At 47.5% G+C, this 19,989-nt stretch overlaps 1 protein-coding gene across 1 annotated transcript in view; it reads left to right on the top strand.

Annotated features, from left to right (window-relative positions):
• Window positions 1–19,989, top strand: part of LOC119406260 (protein SHQ1 homolog) — a 42,568-nt gene that overhangs the window by 320 nt on the left and 22,259 nt on the right. Inside the window, exons 2-7 of the mRNA XM_037672992.2 lie at window positions 81–148; window positions 1,325–1,389; window positions 1,939–2,064; window positions 2,475–2,620; window positions 18,264–18,376; window positions 18,913–19,007. Of these exons, the coding sequence (XP_037528920.1) occupies window positions 81–148; window positions 1,325–1,389; window positions 1,939–2,064; window positions 2,475–2,620; window positions 18,264–18,376; window positions 18,913–19,007 (613 nt within the window). The remainder of the gene's footprint in view (window positions 1–80; window positions 149–1,324; window positions 1,390–1,938; window positions 2,065–2,474; window positions 2,621–18,263; window positions 18,377–18,912; window positions 19,008–19,989) is intronic.

Consider the following 19,989-nt stretch of genomic DNA (forward strand, 5'->3'; position numbering starts at 1 on the left):
ATGAGACTCTTGCCGCGGTTCTTTCTTTGCTCGAACCATTTTAATTCTGTTGTCTTCCTTCCCTTGTGCCACTCTGGAAGATATCGGAGGCAGAGATCTACTTCCACGAAGAAGAGTTCACCTTTTACTCCAAGCCATACTACCTGAGGTGACGTTTTCCAAGCGAGTCTTTTCTCCTAGTGTACGCTATTTGCAGGATACGTTCGGGAGCCCGAGAGCGCAGAAGTGTGAACAAGACGTGCTAAATTATTTGTTTATCTGACGATGTCATTATATATATATATATATATATATATATTGCCAGGGCTGCGCGGAACACGCAGTGCAGTCGCAGCGAAAGCTGGAAGAGCGGCCTTTCTAGAGCCCGTTGTAAACTCCCTTGGGGCGACTAATGCAGGTACAGTTGCAAGGTACCCACTACGCCATAAATCATAATAATTTTGCGATGTAGGGTAGTACCCATTATGCCATTATTCATCATTCTGCGGGGAAGCGAGGCACCCACATCTGTGTAAGGCATTACGTGCCCTTTGTGGATGCTGTGGCTGATGGTAATAATAACTTTTGGGTTCTTACGTCCCAAAACCACCATATAATTATGAGTGTAGTGGAGGGCTCCGCAAATTTCGACCACCTAGGGTTCTTTAAACCTAAATCGTCCTGAGCCACAACGAAGAGTCATGGCTAAGTAAAGGGTGCACTTGTTATGCAATCCGCACTGTGTGACGCCTGGTGTTGTTTTACTCTTCCATCACGCTGTATTACATCTGTTACCGTTATTCCTTGCCCGACATGATGCCCGTGCAGAGGCGTTTCATGAAGGAGTTCCAAGCACTGCCGTGGCTCTATGGTTTGGCTACCATGCCTGGGTTTAAACCCCACTCAAACTCTGTGTTTTTAACGCGATAGTGTTAAGGAGCTCGTTTTGCAGAAATTCCGGTGTCGGCGTCGTTGGTTGTGAGTGATACGTGAGTGATATATATATTTTATACGTGAGTGATAGAAAATTCCAGCGTTATCGTTGGTGCTCACGTTGGCTCCAGAATAAACTCGACTTCTCGCCTCTTGCATACATTCTTACTCGGACAGTCTAAAACTGTCTCGAAGTTTCCCAAACATTGCTGAGTGGCCTGCACCTAGCGCTGGTAGCAGTTTTCCTTGTAGATGAGGCCCACTTGCATAAAAATAAAGAAGCAATTGCGCATGGCACTATCCACTTGACACTCACGGTACCTTCATGCATACAGCTCTGTTGCTAATTTTGCATTGCTGCGTGTGTTTATTGATGAACCAAAACATAACTTTTTTTTTCCTGCCCTGACAGACTGCATTTGCCTGGAAAAGTGGTGGAAAATGGACATGAAACTGCTAAGTACATCTCTGACAATGGTGAGAACCCTGGCTAGACACTCTCTCAACTGGAAGGCTGGCTACAATGCTGCAATGAATGCAAAACTGAAAATGAAGCGAGGACGTGCTTCTAACAATGGCATGTCATTGGTCCCCGGCTTTCTAGGGGGTTTAGGTGGCAAGTGACCAGATCTTTGAATACAATGTCTGGGGTCTTTGGCGGTCATTATGGTCAAAAACGTGTGGTCATAACCAGGCACATTAATGGATGGCGTCAAAGGTCCGACTGAGTAAAGGCACAATTGAAGCCCCCTTTATGGGCGCACAGTTGCCATTTATTGGTTCCTCAGGCACGCATTTCAAAGTCAGAGCTGTAGGCCATCTCTCAAAAGTGGTAAGGTGGTGAACCAGAGTGGTGGATGGCACCGCCAGCCACCCTGCTATAGTTTTACAAAATGCTTCCCTTTGGTGGTCCCTTATTATAAAAGATATTAAGTACATTCCTCGGGAACTTTAGAGTTAGACTTCCTTGGCCTTAGCTTTTTAGAGAAGTTCAATCTGTCCACTGTGGACGCTCATATTTTCCAGGTCTTTACGTGGTTCACATGCCAAAGCAGAGTCCGGGCCAAGTTTTTGCTGGCTTGGACCTTTTGACCAAGCTCCTAGCTCCAAATCCGAGGGCAGTCCGTGCACGACCCGTGATTGAAGTTCTTGGTACGTGGTTGCGTTGTCTGTTTTTGTATGTCACATTATTTATGTTAAATCATACAGTGTTAACAAATGCACTGAGACTGCTTGTTCTCGTACACATATTTTTGTACTGTATGTATTTTTACTTATGTACATATACCAATTTGGAATGTGTTCCAATGTATATCTGTACACTTGTCTAGGCTAAGCTGTCCTGCGGTTGGTGTGAAGAGTCTGCTCTCTTTCAGTATTCTGTGATGAGCAAAATAAAAGGCTTTCTGCTCCAAGTTTAATAAGTGCCAACCGAGTATGACGCGGCCTGCCAGCAGAGATGAGTCGGGGTATTGTTTCGCCACAGAATGGCCCTCAATCGGGCGCAATAATTCGCCAACAGAGCAATGCAGGGAACTGAGCAACCCTTTGTCCATTTGCAGAAAACCAGTGTGCCAGTGATGAGCCACCCGAAGTGGACTGGCACGTGGAGCAGGCGCCTTGGACGCCCGAGGACGAGGTTTCCCTGCTTGGCGGACGCAAGTATGGCTTCGACAGGCAGAGGACGGGCGTCATCGCACGCATCAAGGTGCTTCCCTTTTGGTTGCTCTGTCCCACCGTCACGATTCAGTATCTGATGGCAGGCTGAACAAGACATCGGTCTACGAAAAGAGGGGCAAAGAAGTATGTGTCTGCGTATATAGTATGTCAGCAAAATGCTTAATCAAACGGGTCCCGAACTGCCCTCAGGTTTGGTGAAAAAACGCATTCTATGCACAGCAAACACTGCTATGAACAAGGCGTGCGTGGCACATAGCGTTCGTAAGCAGAGCGCGAAGTTGCCACTTTCATTTAGAGGCCTACCCCCACTCTCATCATTTAGCGGATGGCTGCTATTAGTTGATAGCTGTCTAGAGCAGCCTTTGGATCAGATGCGCTTCTTGCCACAGGGTGCGTGCACCAAAATTACATAGTAGCAACGCTAGTGTGTACTGGAATCACACTGGTAGTGAGCGAATGTGTTCCATGATGCACACTGATGTTACACAGGGTGTCTACCGACCGGGAAAACCGGGAATTCTCAGGGATTTTGGGTAATCTGGAAATTCTCAGGGAAAACTCAGGGAAATTGTGCTCCCATCAGGGAAAATCCACAGTAACTTTATTGAAAGGCAACGAAAGTCGCGGTAGTGCTGGCTCGATATTTTGTGAACGCATTTTTCAAATCAAACGGCCGCTGCGGCTGCGGGGAAGTGGCGCACCTCGATGCTGTCATCGCCTTCGGAGTGGTGAAGTGGGAGAGAATCCGGCTAATGCGCGGCATGCGGGAACCATGAACCACGACACATCGTATCGCGCAATATTGTCAGGGTGTTCTGTGACTACGCGGTGTAGTTCTGTATTCTTTCTCGCGCTTGCTGTGCGTTAGCGCCCGATATGGTGTTCTTGTTATCGCCGCGTGTCAAGTAACAAGCATGATTAGTTGTAGAAGCGGTAGCACTAGATGTAACGAGCTTGAGTTATCTCGCAAGCGATCGCGATCGTTCAGGAAGCGGATGTCTTCGACAAGGCTGGTATCTGGCAAGCCATCCCGATCGGCGAGAAAGACGACGACGCTTGTTGGCTGTTATCGGAGAGATCACTCGCTCTGATCCCGAGCTTCAAAGACGCTATTTAGGACTCCATGAAGAATAGAATAAATTTACAGGCGAGAGCTAGCGTAACTAACGGGCCCATTCACAGCAAGTGAAAGCTTTTTTCTTTCTTTTTTTTCCAGATGAGGGCACTGCTGAAACAAGTTTTAGGCAGTCGACCGATATATTTTTGGGGGCTGCAGCTCGCAATTACCAACCACACCACGTGGATGTTTGCTACAAAGCCGAATTACAAAACTTTTCAGAGCCAAGGCATAGCGGCGACCGAAATTCGCGACACAAGCACGGTTCCCATTTGCTCGATTCGACGCGCGATGTCGGAAAGCAGTAACGCGTCCACCATAATCGGATGTGCCGTAATTCAGGCTGTTGCCGTGCTTTCATGCGATCTTAGCCCGCAGCTATATTGCTTTTTTTTACGATAGCAATTATATAGACACTCCGACGCGAATTTTTTGCCTTCGCCATGATCTTCCTTATCAAGTCCAAATCGCGATTACATCACCCCGCGCGTCGTATGCTCCATGCGCGAGTGAAAGCGCGCGAGCGCTGCCGACGAACAGGACTTAAGCTGAGATGAAACGAGCCGACCATCTCGTTCGCGCGATGGGCACATGGAGATAGGAGCCGGCGGGTTGGGGAGGTGGGGGAGGGCTGCATGACAGGAAGTGCGTACTTTGTACCAGCGGGCGTGGTCGCGTGTGTCGCGGTATCTTTAGTGGGGATCAGCAGACGGCTCATACCTTTGTAGGTGTTGTGCTCTAATTGCAAAACTTCCGTTGAAGCCATAGCAGTGGCGGATCCAAAGGGGGGGGGGGGGCGTAGCGGCGATCGCCCCCTCCCTTAAGCCAGCCCCCGCCCCCTCCCTTAAGCCAGCTTCCGTCCCCTCCCTTCAGTGCCTGTCGTCCACCTCCTTTGTCAGGCTGCCTGTTGAGTTTGCCCCCTTTTTCAGGTTGCTTTGCCTGCCACTGCCCAAAAGGGGTAAAGAGAATCTTGTCCCTGGTCTCTACCTCTCTCATCGCTCTACCTTTTCCTGCTTCCCTATGCACATTTACAACGGCTTCTTAGGCACCGCCATAATCCCCTCTGGGCTGTTGTAAATATGCGTGACCCACCAAAATGCACTGCTGAGCGGGGACTTCAGCCTTTTTACCCCCCCCCCCTCCCCCATTAGGTACCTGAATCCGCCCCTGAGCCACAGATAGGGAACTTCTCTTAGTGCAGCGGCTGCGTTTCCTGAAGGAGCGAGCTGCTAGCCTATATTCATATAAAATTTCCTCTTTGTTGCTATCGAATTTACTATTTTGCTCTCGCAGTGGAACTGTGACTTTTTTCCTCACGTAGGATGGTTTTCGATGTTTTGCGTTCGTGGAGAGCAAATGGTTCGGCTGGGCAACATGGTAGCAAAGGCGTTGCATTGCTCTGGGCATCGCGCGAGGATTTGACAACAACCCGCAGCAGCAGAACAAGCGCAATTCCACAGTGCATTAAACCCGCATTCGTTTAGTATTTACATGTGACACTCTGGCAAGGCATCTAACTATGATTGCTGCACCTCAGGCTCAACAAAATTGATTTTTTTCACGCAAAAAATAAAAAAAAGTTTTTTCATGTTGCCATATTATTCGAGCATTCATGTGGCATTTTCAGTTTAAGATTAATCCTTCGGTAACCATGCCTTGCATGAAAGGTCGAATTTCAGTTTAACGAAGTTTCGATATAACAAAGTGAGTTGCCGCTTTTACCAACTTCGCTATAGTACAGTAGAACCCCACTGTTACGTTCCTCACTGCTGCGTTTTCCCGGCTGTTACGTCGTTTTCCGCCGGTCCCGGCATAGCTCCCATAGGATACAATGTATTGGGAACCCCGCTGTTACGTCGTAACTGTCGGACCGTTCCCGTATGATACGTCGCGAAGTGCGCTCGGAGCCGACCGAGTGACTACCAAAGAGAGCGGCCATGGTGCATTTTCACGCAGCTTGGCCTCGTTTGACCGTAATATTAGCCGCATGAGAGGCGCAAGCAACCGAATCTTTCAATTGATGCAAACAAAAGCATGGCCTTCGAGATTCAAATTGAAAAGATGGCGTCTATGACGTAACTGCTCGCGAAAGCAAGGCCTTCGAGATTGGCATTTACTATTGACAACAGCATAGCCTTTGAGATTTGTACTGCACAAACATGGCGTGTATGACGTAATTGCTTGCGAAAGCAAGGCCTTCGAGATTGGCATTCACTTCTGCCATCGCGTTGGCGTAGACTCATCATCATCGTTATTTGTCGGAGAACGGGAGGAGTTCGAGCTGGTTGGAGCTCGCATGGTCGTGCGTGCGGTTCGCGGTCGGACTCGCCGCGCCGGTCGTGATTGCGTGTGCTTAGTTCTTTCATGCCTACAGCTGTTTGTGTTAGAAAAATCACATACGTTGATTACATTTCTGTGGATGAGGCCGTCCTAAGCTCCGCGTTTCTATCCATCGACTAGATCGCGGCTGAGCGCGCCAATTTTCGTGCTGCTCGTAGGAATTGAAATAAAATTCTGTACCACTAAATATTTTGCCGTTTTTCCTGTTTTTCGGCTCTTACGTTTCCCGTCTCTTACGTTTATTTCCTACGGTCCCTTCAAAAACGTATCAGCGGGGTTCTACTGTATTGAGGTTTAACTGTTCTATGTACTATTCAAATGGGATTAAGTCGTTTTTATTTTTTAACGTGCGTGTTAGAGAGTGACATCACCGATATGGTCTCTACCCATCTTGACATAAAACAAAGTTCTGCTTCACTCAGGGAATTTTAGCAAAAACACTCAGGGAAATCCTGGAAAACTCGGGGAATTTAGAAAAGTCAACTCGGTAAACACCCTGATGTAGCTTCTTGCCCTGCCTCCCTGTGTAGCTTCCAGCGGGATGAAAGAAGAGAGCAAACGCTTAAAGCATGCGACAAATTCCTGCAACTCTGCTCATTGTTGACAGGTGTGAAAAATGTCTGTGGCAGTGATTCACGAGGCAATAAACTCCAATATTGAGGTTATTCGATGATTGCTTGGATAAGTGTTTCAGGACCCCTTTAAGGAGTCGTGTTTCCATCTTGCTCAATTCCCATTGGTGGGGATGGGGACATGCACAAGCTGTCTGAGGTTGTACATGCAGTGGTGGTCCAACTGTGCCATTTTGCTACAATACCACGTCCCTGTGCACATTTGAGCGCAGCTTGCGCCAAAGTTAACTAGTCCACCTGTTTACACTGCATCAGACCATTCTTGGCCCAAAAATATTCTTTGCCTGGCAACAAACACAGCTAGAGCTTTTCCACGATGCCGCCGATGCCCTTTACTCGCTCCATTCGAGCGATGCGCTTTTTGTCATTATATTCAGCCTATCCAAGTCTTTGCACTGCCACGTGTGCCTCCGTTGTTGAAAGTTCAGCATGCCATCGAGAGTCTCGCTTTCATTGGGGAACTGGTGATTGCGAGTCACTCCGCGTACCGTAATGTAGCCACCGCAGCCAAGCGGCAACAGCTGTCGGCCCTGTGCGCCGTAAACAGCGTCTTCACGTACCGTATTTACTCGAATCTAACGCGCACCTTTTTTCCAGAAAAACGAGTCCGAAAATCGCATGCGCGTTAGAATCGAGTACCGAAAAAAAAAAGAAACTCGGTTATCGTATTGCCATCGACATTTCAAAATGGCCGCCTCCTACGCGCCTTCGCCGTTTCTGCCATTTGTTCAGTTCGTATACGGTCCCTAGAATATACTGGCTAGTCTGCCGTCTCCGCGCCGTCCCCATGCAAGGCCGCGTCCGCGCAACGGATGCTTGCGCAGGGGGCGCTGTGGTCCATCGGAGCGCCTGCACGGTGAATGTCGCGCAGGAGGAATCGGTGGAGTATCGCGCCTTGCCTTTTATTTTGCGCTCCCGCATGAACTCCACGTTTTCGTTCTGTTCGTGTGGGCAGAGACTAGAACATCTTGAACCGACCAAACATTGCATTCAATGTCGTCTCTTGTCTGGACACTGCAGTGATCACACTAAGATCAGTGGTGGATCCAGACACTCATTTAATACTCGAAGCCATAGGCGTGCGCAGGGGGGGGCCAAGGGGGCGAGAAGGGGGGGCGCAAAGTCAGCCCTATACATTGTAGGGGGGGCGAGAAGAGGGGCGCAAAGGCAGCCGCATACATTGACATAATAGGGAGGGGGGCGCTGCGACGAACCTTCGCCCCCCCTGAAGGGGAACCCTGCGCACGCTTATGCTCGAAGCAAAACCAAAGGGCCAAAAATTGGCTTTTATTATTTTTTTTCTTAAGGAGTTACTGTTATCACAAGACTGCCATCATTATATATATGCTGGTAAATTGTCCTTACGAAGGTACCAAACATTTCTAAGATCAGTTTTTAATAAGCAAACAATTCTGAGAGTAAGAACGTTACTTCAGATATATTTAGTGTGCTAAGTCTCGTAATCATAAAGGTTGGTTCTCGATGTGTTACGGAGACAATAAACGCAATGCAGTTCTCAGAATGGGTGAGTATATTAATTACAGACAATAATGTTGGATATTTTTTTTTAACGATAAGCTAAGAACCTTGCCACAAGGTTCGAAATTATAAAATGAAAGGGGTGTTGGCTTTCATAATGTGCGTTGTATTTGGTTTTTGGCTCCTCCACTGAAAATATATAGGTTCGTTGTTTAATGACGCTGTTGCATGCCGAAATGAGCGGGAAATAGGCTCGAAGCGCAGCGCAAGAACACATTCGCGGCACAAGAAATACTCATTCGCGGCACAAGAAATACTCAACCAGATGTGTCGTTCAATGTCAGTTTGTCGACTGCTAGCGCCCACCGCACATGTTTCGCGCTTATTTCTTTCGTTTCCTTTTTTTTTTTTTTGAGGTATAGGGATAGCTGACCGTTCTCTCGCATCGTAGTACAAGGTATTCGAAATCGGTTACATTTCCAAAACAGAGAACACACATGACAGACTCGCGCTGCTTTTCGCCTTTCGGCTATTCACGTTTAGGTTGTTCTTTGGTATAGCCCAGGTGAAAATATTGCAACTGGAAACAACTGGCCCCAACTGGGACCAGTTCAACTGGTTTATGGTCAAATTCCCAGTTGGGACCCACTGGGACCGAATTCCCAACTGGGACCCACTGGCAACTGGTCCCAACTGGGAATTTGACCATAAACCACTTGACCTGGTCCCAGTTGGCACCCACTGACAACTGGTCCCCACTAGGAATCCTGCCATAAACCAAGTGATCTGGTCCCACTTATTTCCAGTTGGCAGTGGGTCCCAGCGGGACCAGTGGCTCTTACTGAGATCTCAACAAGAGCCAGTTGCCCGTTGCAAATGGTGTCCCATTAGGAACTACTGTCTGAAGCTGGTCCCATTAAAAATTAAACGTGATGTGGATATTTAATTCCTGGGGCTCCAGTGCAAGATAAAAAAAAAACAACCTTGGATACTCATCAAATGTTTATTTTACAAACATTACACAGCACTCAAATTTTTTAGTGTTTGGCGGCAATCCTGAATTGTTTCCGTGAGATTCACGTACCCGTGACCAATGGGAGAGCGTTGCTGTAAAATAAGAGGTAACATACGTTACATGCATGTCTCAGAATAGCCATATCAATTTATTACACACAGCAGACCAGCGTTCTAAAAATTCACACTACGAACACTATTCCAGAGATCATGCCGGATGTAATCCGATTTTTTTTAAGTCGCTTACTTCAGCGTGAAAGACATAATAACTACGGGCAGTAAGGCGATCGAAAGCATCTTTGTTTCCACTCGAATGTATGTACCTACAGATGCAACAGGTTCGGGAATATCCATTTGCAGTGCAAAATACGGCCCCTTTGCGCTTTCTTTAAAAGTCGCGGACGGAGCTACAAATTTGCACGAGTATACTTTATAGTTCTTTAGCATGCCGTTCAAAATACTATTGCACGGCACTCGTTTTCTGTGATGCTCCAAAACAAATGGCAGAAAATTAGCAAGCACTCCGCACAAACCCTTAAGCAAACAGGCAGAACCACCTATTAGAGCAGTGCCGAAAGAACTTGTTTACAATGCGGCGTTCCATCGTCTGAACACTCAAAACACTTTGCATTGCATTATATCAAGATGTTCTCTAGGATATTGAACAACTAGCACTCGAAGCATAAGTGATATATAGTTACCTTCAAACGGCTGCATCGCCGACAAGGCGCAGGCTTGCAGCATTCCGCACACAATGGATCCACATATCCATGTTGTCACAGGAAAAAACACTTGTCCGGCGTTCACCCATAAAGACTTCCAGAGATGAAACTGTCGGACACTAATTCGACAAAATCTAAATTACGCACGCCATGACTGCACGTTCCTTTTGAAAAACAGCACAACTAAGCACCGCTTCCACGGACCACCAACACAAAACACTTCCACCACTCGGCAGCTAGCCCTCGTACACATGTGGTGTACGAAACTAGTATGGCTGTGTTTCTAAATTTTCTGCCTTGATTATCGAGCTTCTTTCTTCCATTAAATAGTGCGGAATTGGTATGAAATAATTCTTTTCAGTTTATTTTATGTGTAATCTTTATGTTTCATTACTATACTGCTTCATTTGTTTGAGCGTATGAGATACGAAACTGATGTGACGGCTGTCGAGGCAGTTGGGGAGAGAGCAGAGAGAGTGTGGCGTGCGTTTGTGTCGGCAGCATCGTAGCAGCATGTCGGCGGCAGTCTCGGAAGTGGTAGCTCTCGACGCTGCTCGATTTTTCTTTGTCGTACGAAAGTAATCGCTGTGCTGCACAAAAGCCAATCAAGCAGGCATGCTCTCAGTGAGACAACGGCAATATTAACACCCCGACGTCAATCGGGCCCGCTTCGCCTGCGGGTATCCGCGATGGACGTAAAAAGATTGACAACTGCTGATGACAGCAGTACTGATGCTAAAACAAGCGTACGTTTGAGTGCACTGTGTTGCGCATTTGCGCAATGGAATAATCGATGATAATACACGATTTTAAAAAATACATATCAGGTCAGGTAAGACTGTTTATATTATTGTAATGGGGTTAAAACAACGCGAAGCGGAGGATGACGTTTAAACAAGAAAAGATAATTCATTCGCAAACCATGAGATGCTATTTTCTTATTCTCTCATCGTCCTATCATCTGTGTTCATAACGGCCCCTTACAATACTAGGCCAGTGATCAGGTACCCTTCTGCGAGTATGACACAAAAAACTCTTGGATAAAACCCATTCGCTCAAGTCCAGCAATGCTACGTCGTATACATTCGAGTTCAATTTTTTTTTCGTTCACTGTGAAGAATCGTACAACCAGAGTAACTGGTCGCACTTCGAGTTAGCGTACAATTGGGACCATTTGCTTCCAATATAACTGGATATGGTTGCCACCTGGGACCAGCTGCCTCCAGTTCAACTGGTCATGGTTTCCGTTGGTGGCCAGTTGAGTTGTAACTGGGACCAGCTGCTAACTGGAACCAGTTGCAATTGGAATCAACTGGAACCAGTTGAGTGTTAACTGGGACCAGCTGCTAACTGGAACCAGTTGCAACTGGAATCAACTGGGACCAGTTGGTTTCCAACTGGGGCCAGTTGGCCCGCAACTGGGACCATTTGATCCCAGTTAACACCAGTTGAAACCAGTTGGATTCCCAGTTACACATTTTCACCTGGGAGGTCTCCCTTTCGCAAGCGGGTAGCGAGCACACATGTCCTCATGAAAGTATCAAAAAAGAAACACTATTTTTTATACGCTTTAGACCACCGAAAAAGAGCCTAAAGTGTCCCTCCAACAAGCGACGATCGAGGATTCGTCACCATAGGCGTGCGCAGGGGGGGGCCAAGGGGGCGAGAAGGGGGGGCGCAAAGTCAGCCCTATACATTGTAGGGGGGGCGAGAAGAGGGGCGCAAAGGCAGCCGCATACATTGACATAATATGGAGGGGGGGCGCTGAGACGAACCTTCGCCCCCCCTGAAGGGGAACCCTGCGCACGCTTATGTTCGTCACCGTTCAATGGCTTCACGTGAGAAAGCAGAAACATGATGGTTTCATTCCTTCCAGGCTGTCAAAGTGTGACGCTAAAGGTGATGCCAAGCATCACGAATGCTTATATCCATCCCAATGCATTTGAAAAATTAAGGATACCCTTTTCAACTTTTCGGCGATGAATTAAGTTATTAGGTTATTTTTGTATTCCGACAAAGTCGAGAAAGCTGTGGCCCCGTGGATAATTCTCAAAGCTTTATTAAAAATATGAACAGGTTAATTATCGAATAATGACCTCCCGAACGCCAAAAAAAGCTCTCTACCCAAATTCGCCTAACTGTGCGTTTCTGAAAGAATTTCTGGGTTATTTAAAAGAATGGGAGACACATGCCACCAACACAATTGGCGGTTTCCTTTCATCGAGCACAGCAGAAGGGCTCCGTGCCACATTTGAGAGCACAGTGCAGCTGCTCGAATTCCTCAGGTCTGCTGGTTTCAGATATCTGATTACCTCAAATTTAAGCCAGCTAGGATAAGCTGGCAAATATATTTGGAATTGTTCGGCAGTCTTCTGGCACAAATGATCATCCCACTGCTGCTCAGGTTTTGATTACTATAAATTCCCTTGCATTTTACAACCTCGCAAGACCACCAAAGTCGGGGAACTGTTCACCGCAAGTCATCAGCTATCTTTTATCTGGGAATGACATAAAGTCACACACGCCTGCCACAATTAATTGACGTCGTTGACAGCCTCATTGATGGTGGAGACTTCAGTGGCGCGGAGACTGCACTAGCGTCAGGCACAGACCATAGTGCATACGTGGAAAAAAAAAAAGCCGCGATATGCTGACTTACTACATTGCTGGTTATGTGGCGCGTAAGACACTAAAGAAGACACCAGTGCGAGACCTGTGCAACATGTCTCACATCAGACAGAAACACAGCTACGGGGAGTAATCAGGCCTCCCTACTCACAGCGCACTTTGATAACGGAGGCCTGATATACCCCTCCGGACCTCTAAAAGCAGCTATTGCAAAACTTGAAAATAGCTTTACCACTTATTTCAGCATGAGTAAGCTCATGCATGAAAAGAGCATTGTGGATTTCAGCGCTTTCTTGAAAAAAACAGATTTGCCTCATCTGGGATGTGAAGAACATTCAAATTTCATCACAAAAACCCTCCATGAAGTTCTACATTTTACTTAGATTCCGCTTCTTCACGAAACCACTGAACAGCGAAAGAGAAGTAAAGCGGCAAAGAATTAAGCTGCTAAAGACGAGAAGATGCAATTAAATGACGCTGACGAAACCCATGTCAAGGAACCAATAAAGATTAAAAATTCTGATGCTCTCATTTCCGTCTCGTGAAGTGATAAGCAGGACGGATGCACTGAGGGATGGTGGTCATCACTGGGAAACTTGTGTGACGCCAGACTTCGTGCTCTTGTGCAACTTTAACTAGCGCTAAGGTATTCCTTACTTATTTGTACTCAATGTCACGTTCTGTAATAAAAGCAAACACCGCAGGCGTTCGACGTGAAAAGGTAAGCAAACGCGAGAGCGCGGTTGTGAACGGCTCCGCCAGCCCACCCGTAAGCGAGAGTCGCGGGCGGGGCGTCTGCTCAAGGAACTCCGATTGCGCGCAGCGCCACCGCCGCAGGCATCACCGAGAGGACGCGGCGGAGAGCGGAGACGGCAGACTAGCCAGTATATTCTAGGGACCGTAGTTCGTATACAGTGTAAGTTCGTACGTGTGCTGAGGAGATTGTCATCCCGTTCTGCGTTCGCATCGACGGCATGGAAGTGCCGACTCCAAATACTCGACGAGTGTACCACAATGCCGCATTTAAAAGAACAGTTATTACATGTGCAGAGAGACGGACGGAAATCTGGCCGCATCGCGGTCGTTCGGATATAGTTCGGAGTTCCCGAAACGTGCGTGCGAGACTGGCGCGAACAGCAGAAGATTTTTTACAACAAAGCTTCACGAAAAGGTTTCAGTGGACCAAAGCAGGGCCGGTTTCCCGAAATCGAAGAGTGTTGACAGCGACAAGGAGTTGTCCGACAGCGACGAGGACTGATCCATTACGCGACTCGTATCGCCGCCGTAGTGGTGACAGTTTTAGCGGCAAGGCCCGCTTTTTGACTTTGTGTTTTACTTTTTTGAAACTTCATTTCTTTAAAACCCAAATACTTGTTCTTCTGAATGTGCGAAGTTTGACTCCTACGGACTTTTTTTGTTCTCTTCTCTCAGGAAAAATGGGTGCGCGTTACCATAGAGTTTCCTACAATACTTACTAGAGGGAACTCTGGCGCTAGTGTCTATGGGAGCTGCAATGCATCGCGCTTCAGCCAGCATGGGAATCATGGGTAGTACACGGATTTGTCTAAACTTCGTTCTTTCGGCTCCGTTTGGCTCCACGTCGCCTGCATCCGCTTTGTCGCAAAACGAAGTTCAGCAAAAATCAGCAGTTTCACTTCACCACTTTAACTTCTTTAGGCTCACCGATTCAAATATGGTCACGAAGTTCAAAACGATCCATTCTTTTATCCGAAAGAAAACCAAAACACAGCAATAAACAAAGCCACAAGTGCGTTCGAAGCCCAGAAGCACGAAGACTAGGCAAATCCGTGTACTACCCATCATTCCCATGGTGGCTGAACGATCGCAGCGCCAGAGTTCCCTCTAGGTAATTTTAGGAAACTCTATGCGCGTTACAATCGATGTATTACTTTTTTTTTTTTGGTCGCGGAAAACGGGTGCGCGTTACAATCGAGGGCGCGGTAGAATCGAGTAAATACGGTAATTGAAGGGTTGGCCATGCAAAAATTTGTTTGACATTTCGCTGAGAAATTAATGCCTCTCAGTTGCACTGTGCAATGTTCATCAGTATGCCTGTTGTAATGCTAAGCCTATGTGCCCACGTAGAGCGCGTGCAACTGCTGCTCTATGTGGGCACGTGCTGCAACTGCTGCTTGCGCGTCTTGATTCCAAAACTGACATAACGCCGTGGCAAGCCAGTGCAGGTAGAAACTAAGCCGCACCGTGAGCCACAAATAAAGCACAAGTGATATCACGCTTTCAAAATGCATTTATAACAATGTTGTCGTCAATTGATAAAAAAGGTCAGTGAAGTCGCTCCCAGCTGATTCCCTCCTACCTGTGGCACGCTACACTTGCGAGTGTGCTCAGTGTGGCCACCGTGTTTCGCAAATCACACAGTGACAAGCGTTGAGCGATGCTGCCACGTGGATTTCTCACTGTTCAAGCGGATGTAGTCGCATCTGCAGTCCTTAGCACTAGCTGAGCCCTGAAATGCCCTTCAGACCCAGTCCAAAGAATTCTGAGGGAGAGAGGGGTTGGCCGTTCCCCCCGACCTCGCCCCCGAAAAAGGAAAAGAAATAACCGGTCGCACTCCTTCCACTTAACCTTGTCCTCTGTCCCGTTTGCGGGATGCCCCGTTTAATCCACAACCAAGTCAGTCACGCAGGCACTCATACCCGCCAATCGAACTTTGAGACAGCATATTAAGGGGAACAATTCGTGCTTGTCGTCTTCCTGGCTGCCTTGAAAAAGACAAGTGTGCTTGTCCAAACGTCACCCCATGTTCACAAATGTTTCCTCTCTGTCGTCTTCCCCTTTTCAGCATATTAGGGTGCGATTCTAGGGCCACAGTGACTCTACGCAGAAAAAAAACAAACATATCCCCCATCCCTCCTCTTTATGCTTAAATTGACCAGTGACCCCGCGCCCTTCGTACCAGTTTTATTTTTGAGAAGACTTTTCTTAATACTATTTAGAAAAGAGGAAGTAAGTGCTCCACCCAAGGTGCTGCGAAGTGAAAGGGGAATGTCTTTCTTTAAAATTAGTAGACTGCTGGTTTTCTGGTTAGGATTTCTTCTTTTGAATGACCTCATGACACCAGTCATAGGCACAAACCGTACGTGCATTGCTCATATTGTCACTAATGGTTCACTTCAACGCACGTGTTGTACAGCGCAGTGAAGCCAGCAGGTGACACTCGTTCGTGCTTGGCTGCTCTCTGGCTGTCGGCCTTGTCTCCTTGTTTGTAATGCAGCGGCTTTTCCTGTATGTACACACTAAGAAGAATATTCACCAAAAATTTAGACATAATTGTCTCCAAGTGATCCCAAATTCCATTTTGTTTGCTCCAAAACACAGTTCCTTGTGCTCCAAATCTGCTCCAGAACACTTTTTCCTGCTACAAAAATTGCTCCAAATCCTAACCCCCCCGGGCCACCACTGCACAGCCGGCCAAATCTTTAACTATCGTGCGCGAGCGCCGACTTTTTGGTGTGTCAGTGCCGTACGACGGAGCCAAGTTGCAAAAAGGGCAAGAGTAAGCGCCCCTCTTACAAGGAAAAAAAAAGCGTTTGCGTCGCCAGATAACAAATGAACGATCCACATTTGTCAGCTTATCTCATGCGCGGGGGCGTGTGACGTCTGCGGATTTCATTTTCTCGGTCGCTTGCTGATCTTAATATAAGATACAGTACGAGCAAGACGCGCTGCCTGTTCGTCTGAAGTGCAGGGTGACGTTCCCACGAAGGAACAGCCAAGGAGACGATGGGCCCAGCTGAGCGCGCTTCGTGGGCATGCGCTTACTCTCACCCTGTTTGCAACTTGGCTCCGTCGTACGGCGCTGACGCACAAAAAAGTCGGCGCTCGCGCACGATAGTTAAAAATTTGGCCGGCTGTATCTGCCTGCTCTACAGCAGGGCTGTGTTGTTTGTTTGTTTGTTTGTTTGCTTGTTTGTTTGTTTGTTTATTTATTTATTTATTAGAAATAGCTACATCACCCGAAGGCATTGTTGTAAGGGGGTCCAAAGTGAGAAAACAAAGAAAAAACACCAACCATCGGCAATCAACTGCACTGGGGAAACACTGTCCTAATGGAGAAAAATCACAACAAAAATGCAGCAAAAAATCGACAAGCATCTTAACAAACATACCCAATTGCACTGGCAAAGCAAGGCATCAATATTATCTCTGTAGGAAGCTCATTCCAAGCACCAATAGTACAAGGAAAAAATGAGAATTTGAATAAATCAAGCCGGCATTAGTACTCCCTAATCCCGCCTTGCTGACCCACGAAATGGTTGCTTGATATGCCTGTCTGTGCCTCAATGCACACACCATTTTGCATGCATACATCCCTTGAGATGGCCATGATTTCCTATGGTAATAATGTTAGCAATTGGATGGCTGAAAGCTCTGCCTCCTCATTGGCAGCAAAGTGTCGGGACTGCCGTTTTGCAAACACTTCTATTGTGTCCGTCCTTCACTGTTGATTCCCTGTCAGAATTGAAATTAAAGGAGCACTGACACAAAAATTTTGCACCTTCTTTTCTTGTTGCAATAGATAGCTTATGATCCACTTATCACGGCTGCAAACCGCGTTCGCGCGAGTGCGTGACGGTTATTTATTTAGAGACGTTTTTAGAGCGCCCAGTCGCAGTTTCGGTTTCAAAGAGCACCGACCTAGGCAGCACTACTTCCGGTGGCCGGGTTAACGCAGCTGGCCACGTAACCACGCAAAATTGTGACGTAGGCGGCGCGCGAGAGCGGGTCCACAAGCTCGCACCGGGTCAAGTGGCGCCAGCTATGGAGGATTACAAACGACTAACAAACGTGTAACCTATGTCCTCCGAGCATTCGGAAGCGCCCATCTCGACTCACTAAGCCTACAGCATTGATTATTTGACTATGGCTCTCAAAAACGGCGCCGAATCAGGGACGAATACATTGCTGTCGAAGCTTAAGGACATGAATCTAAAGCAAATGGAAGCATCGGTTCGGAGCTTACACGTTACAGAGCGCACGGCGGCCACTTGATAGATTCGAAGTGGACGACAACCGCTTTTGGCTGTGCGGCCATGTTTTTCAGAGGCACGAATGCCTCGCCGGCGATGCTTGCCGTGCACGTTGGACAGCTCTCGCGCGTGCGACACCGTGCTGTTGCAGCAGGCTTGCCGCTAGCGTGAGCGGGCCATAACATCTGCCAACGGGCACGACGAGCGAACAGCGGAAGAGAACACAACTAGCACACACAAAGCCGCAGGCACGGAGGAAGAAATGGCAGGTAGCACAAGCGCATGGGACACAGTATATATCTTACACCGTGGCATGGGCACAGCCAGCAACCAGCCAACACAAACCCGTGACGTAGGTTTGTTTACACAGCCATCGCGTTGATGTCGGCGTCGCGAGGTGCTTGCATCTCGCTCACTCGCACGGCACGCACTTTAAAATTGATATTAAATATGTTCTAGGCTATATTGGCCCTTGATATTTCGTAGACGTTGTGTACGGCTCCACATACATCTATTTCATTCATTATCTCGCCTTCGAAATTTTGTGTCAGTGCTCCTTTAAGGTTTTCCACACCTTCTGACAGCATTCTCTGGTTTATATTTCTGAAGACTTTCCGCGAAAGCTCTTCTGAAAAGGGGACGTCGTTGCATGAGTTTTGGCATTGCCTCTCTTGTATGAGTAACGCTCCTGGTGGAGGATGCATTATCGACACATGCTGTTGTGCAGGAGGAGATGCCCGACCTGGTGGACATAGCTGATCCTGAGCACCAGAGCGTGAAGGAAGCCCGGCAGGAGCGGTTCCAGGCAGAGGAGGGGCACTTTAGTGCCGAACACTACCTGTAATTGCATTGCTCTCACTCCTGGTGTGTTATTCAGGGCCAGGCATTGAAACAAGACAAAAAGTCCCCTCTCCCGGTGCTTCTGTAACATGAGCTGCCACTATGGTGGCTAGTACAGAGTATCTGGCTCAGATCTGCTGGACACAGGCTTGTACCACCACTGCACTTTCTCTAGAAAAAGTGTGCTCTCATGAAATGTGCTGAGACTAATCAGTGGTCATACCAGTTGCAAAATTCCCCTTAGGCCCCATGTGTCAGTGCTCGGCAAGCATTTCTAACGACTGATGCGTCACTTGGGGACGAAATGAAGCACCGAGTGGAACAGCAATATCTACGCTGTAAGCAAAGTGCCGCATCTATGTGTTGCTCACTTTGAGCACCTCTTGTCAGGCTGCAAACACGTTCTCACTGTTGTTCTGTCAGTCCCACTGGAAGGTAACATGCCTGCTTTTCAAAATTAGTACAGAAGTGTCGACTGCAGCACTTCAGCATAGCCCTGTGCCGATCTGTCTACAGCACCTATTTTCTGGGCGCAGAGCCGACCGCTACGAACCTGCTGGTGTGGAGCAGGTGTTGGCCTATGAGCCTCCCTGGCAGAACCTGTGCTCTGATGCTGGCACCGACAACCTCTGTGAGTTCCCTCTTTTCTCTCCTGGAAAAATTGCACAGTTGGGGCTCAACATTTTCATGTGCAAAACAATTTATCCTCTAACCACAATGTGAAGAATTATTGTAATCGAGGTGTGGTAGGAATGCTGCAAGGGGGCGGCGAGAGACAACCACTACGAAAGCACATTTCTAAGAAAAAGGTGTCTTGGTGAAAAGTTCATTAGCTCATTTGAGCTAACCAGAAAGCTACTAAGTAATTAGCAACATAAGGGTGAACTAATCTTGAGGCACATGGTTAGCTCAATTGGTAGACTGCCCCAGAGAGGCACTGGTGCTGGCTTCAGTCACCACACCAGAATGAATTTTTCGTTGATGCTTTCTTTCTGATAAATCCACATGGATTCCCTTTGTGCTACAAACGGGTGGTTGTCAATTTTCCCTTTCATAATTGAGGTATGGGAGCTGCTTTTTTTTTTGTTTTGTTCGTGTCCTACTGGTGTGGCTCGCAAGTTTTTCGCAGATATGTGAGCCCCGGTTGGGGTGGCACAAGCTCCACTTTTCACCCGTACTCATTGATCCGAGGGGCTGACGAGTGAAAAGCTGTTGTTTTGCTCTGCCCTACAACAAGAACTGGTTTCTGTGTCAAAAGTAAAATTTGTTTGTTGATGGCCACTTGTGTAGCTATGCCATTGTTTGCGATGCAAGAGGGGCTTCTGTATGTAGTAAGTTGATTGCTTTGAGAGATCTTGTCATTGCAGAGAGGAGGAAGCTCCCCGTTCATCTGAACAAGGTAGGCGATATAAGGATCCACGTGAGCTGCATCTTGCAGTTTGTCGGTCCGGACCGTAATTGTTCTCGTGGCGCTAGCCCCGACGGTTCTTGTGCAGTCACTCTACAGATGCCATCGAAGTGAGGATACTTGAAAGGGGGATTTGGGCACCACAAAGAATGTCGCGTAGTAAAGGCCCGAGACCAAGCATTCCGTCTTTTTATCCTACAGCTCA

This window comes from Rhipicephalus sanguineus, chromosome 10, assembly GCF_013339695.2.
Source record: "Rhipicephalus sanguineus isolate Rsan-2018 chromosome 10, BIME_Rsan_1.4, whole genome shotgun sequence".
NCBI lineage: Eukaryota > Metazoa > Arthropoda > Arachnida > Ixodida > Ixodidae > Rhipicephalus > Rhipicephalus sanguineus.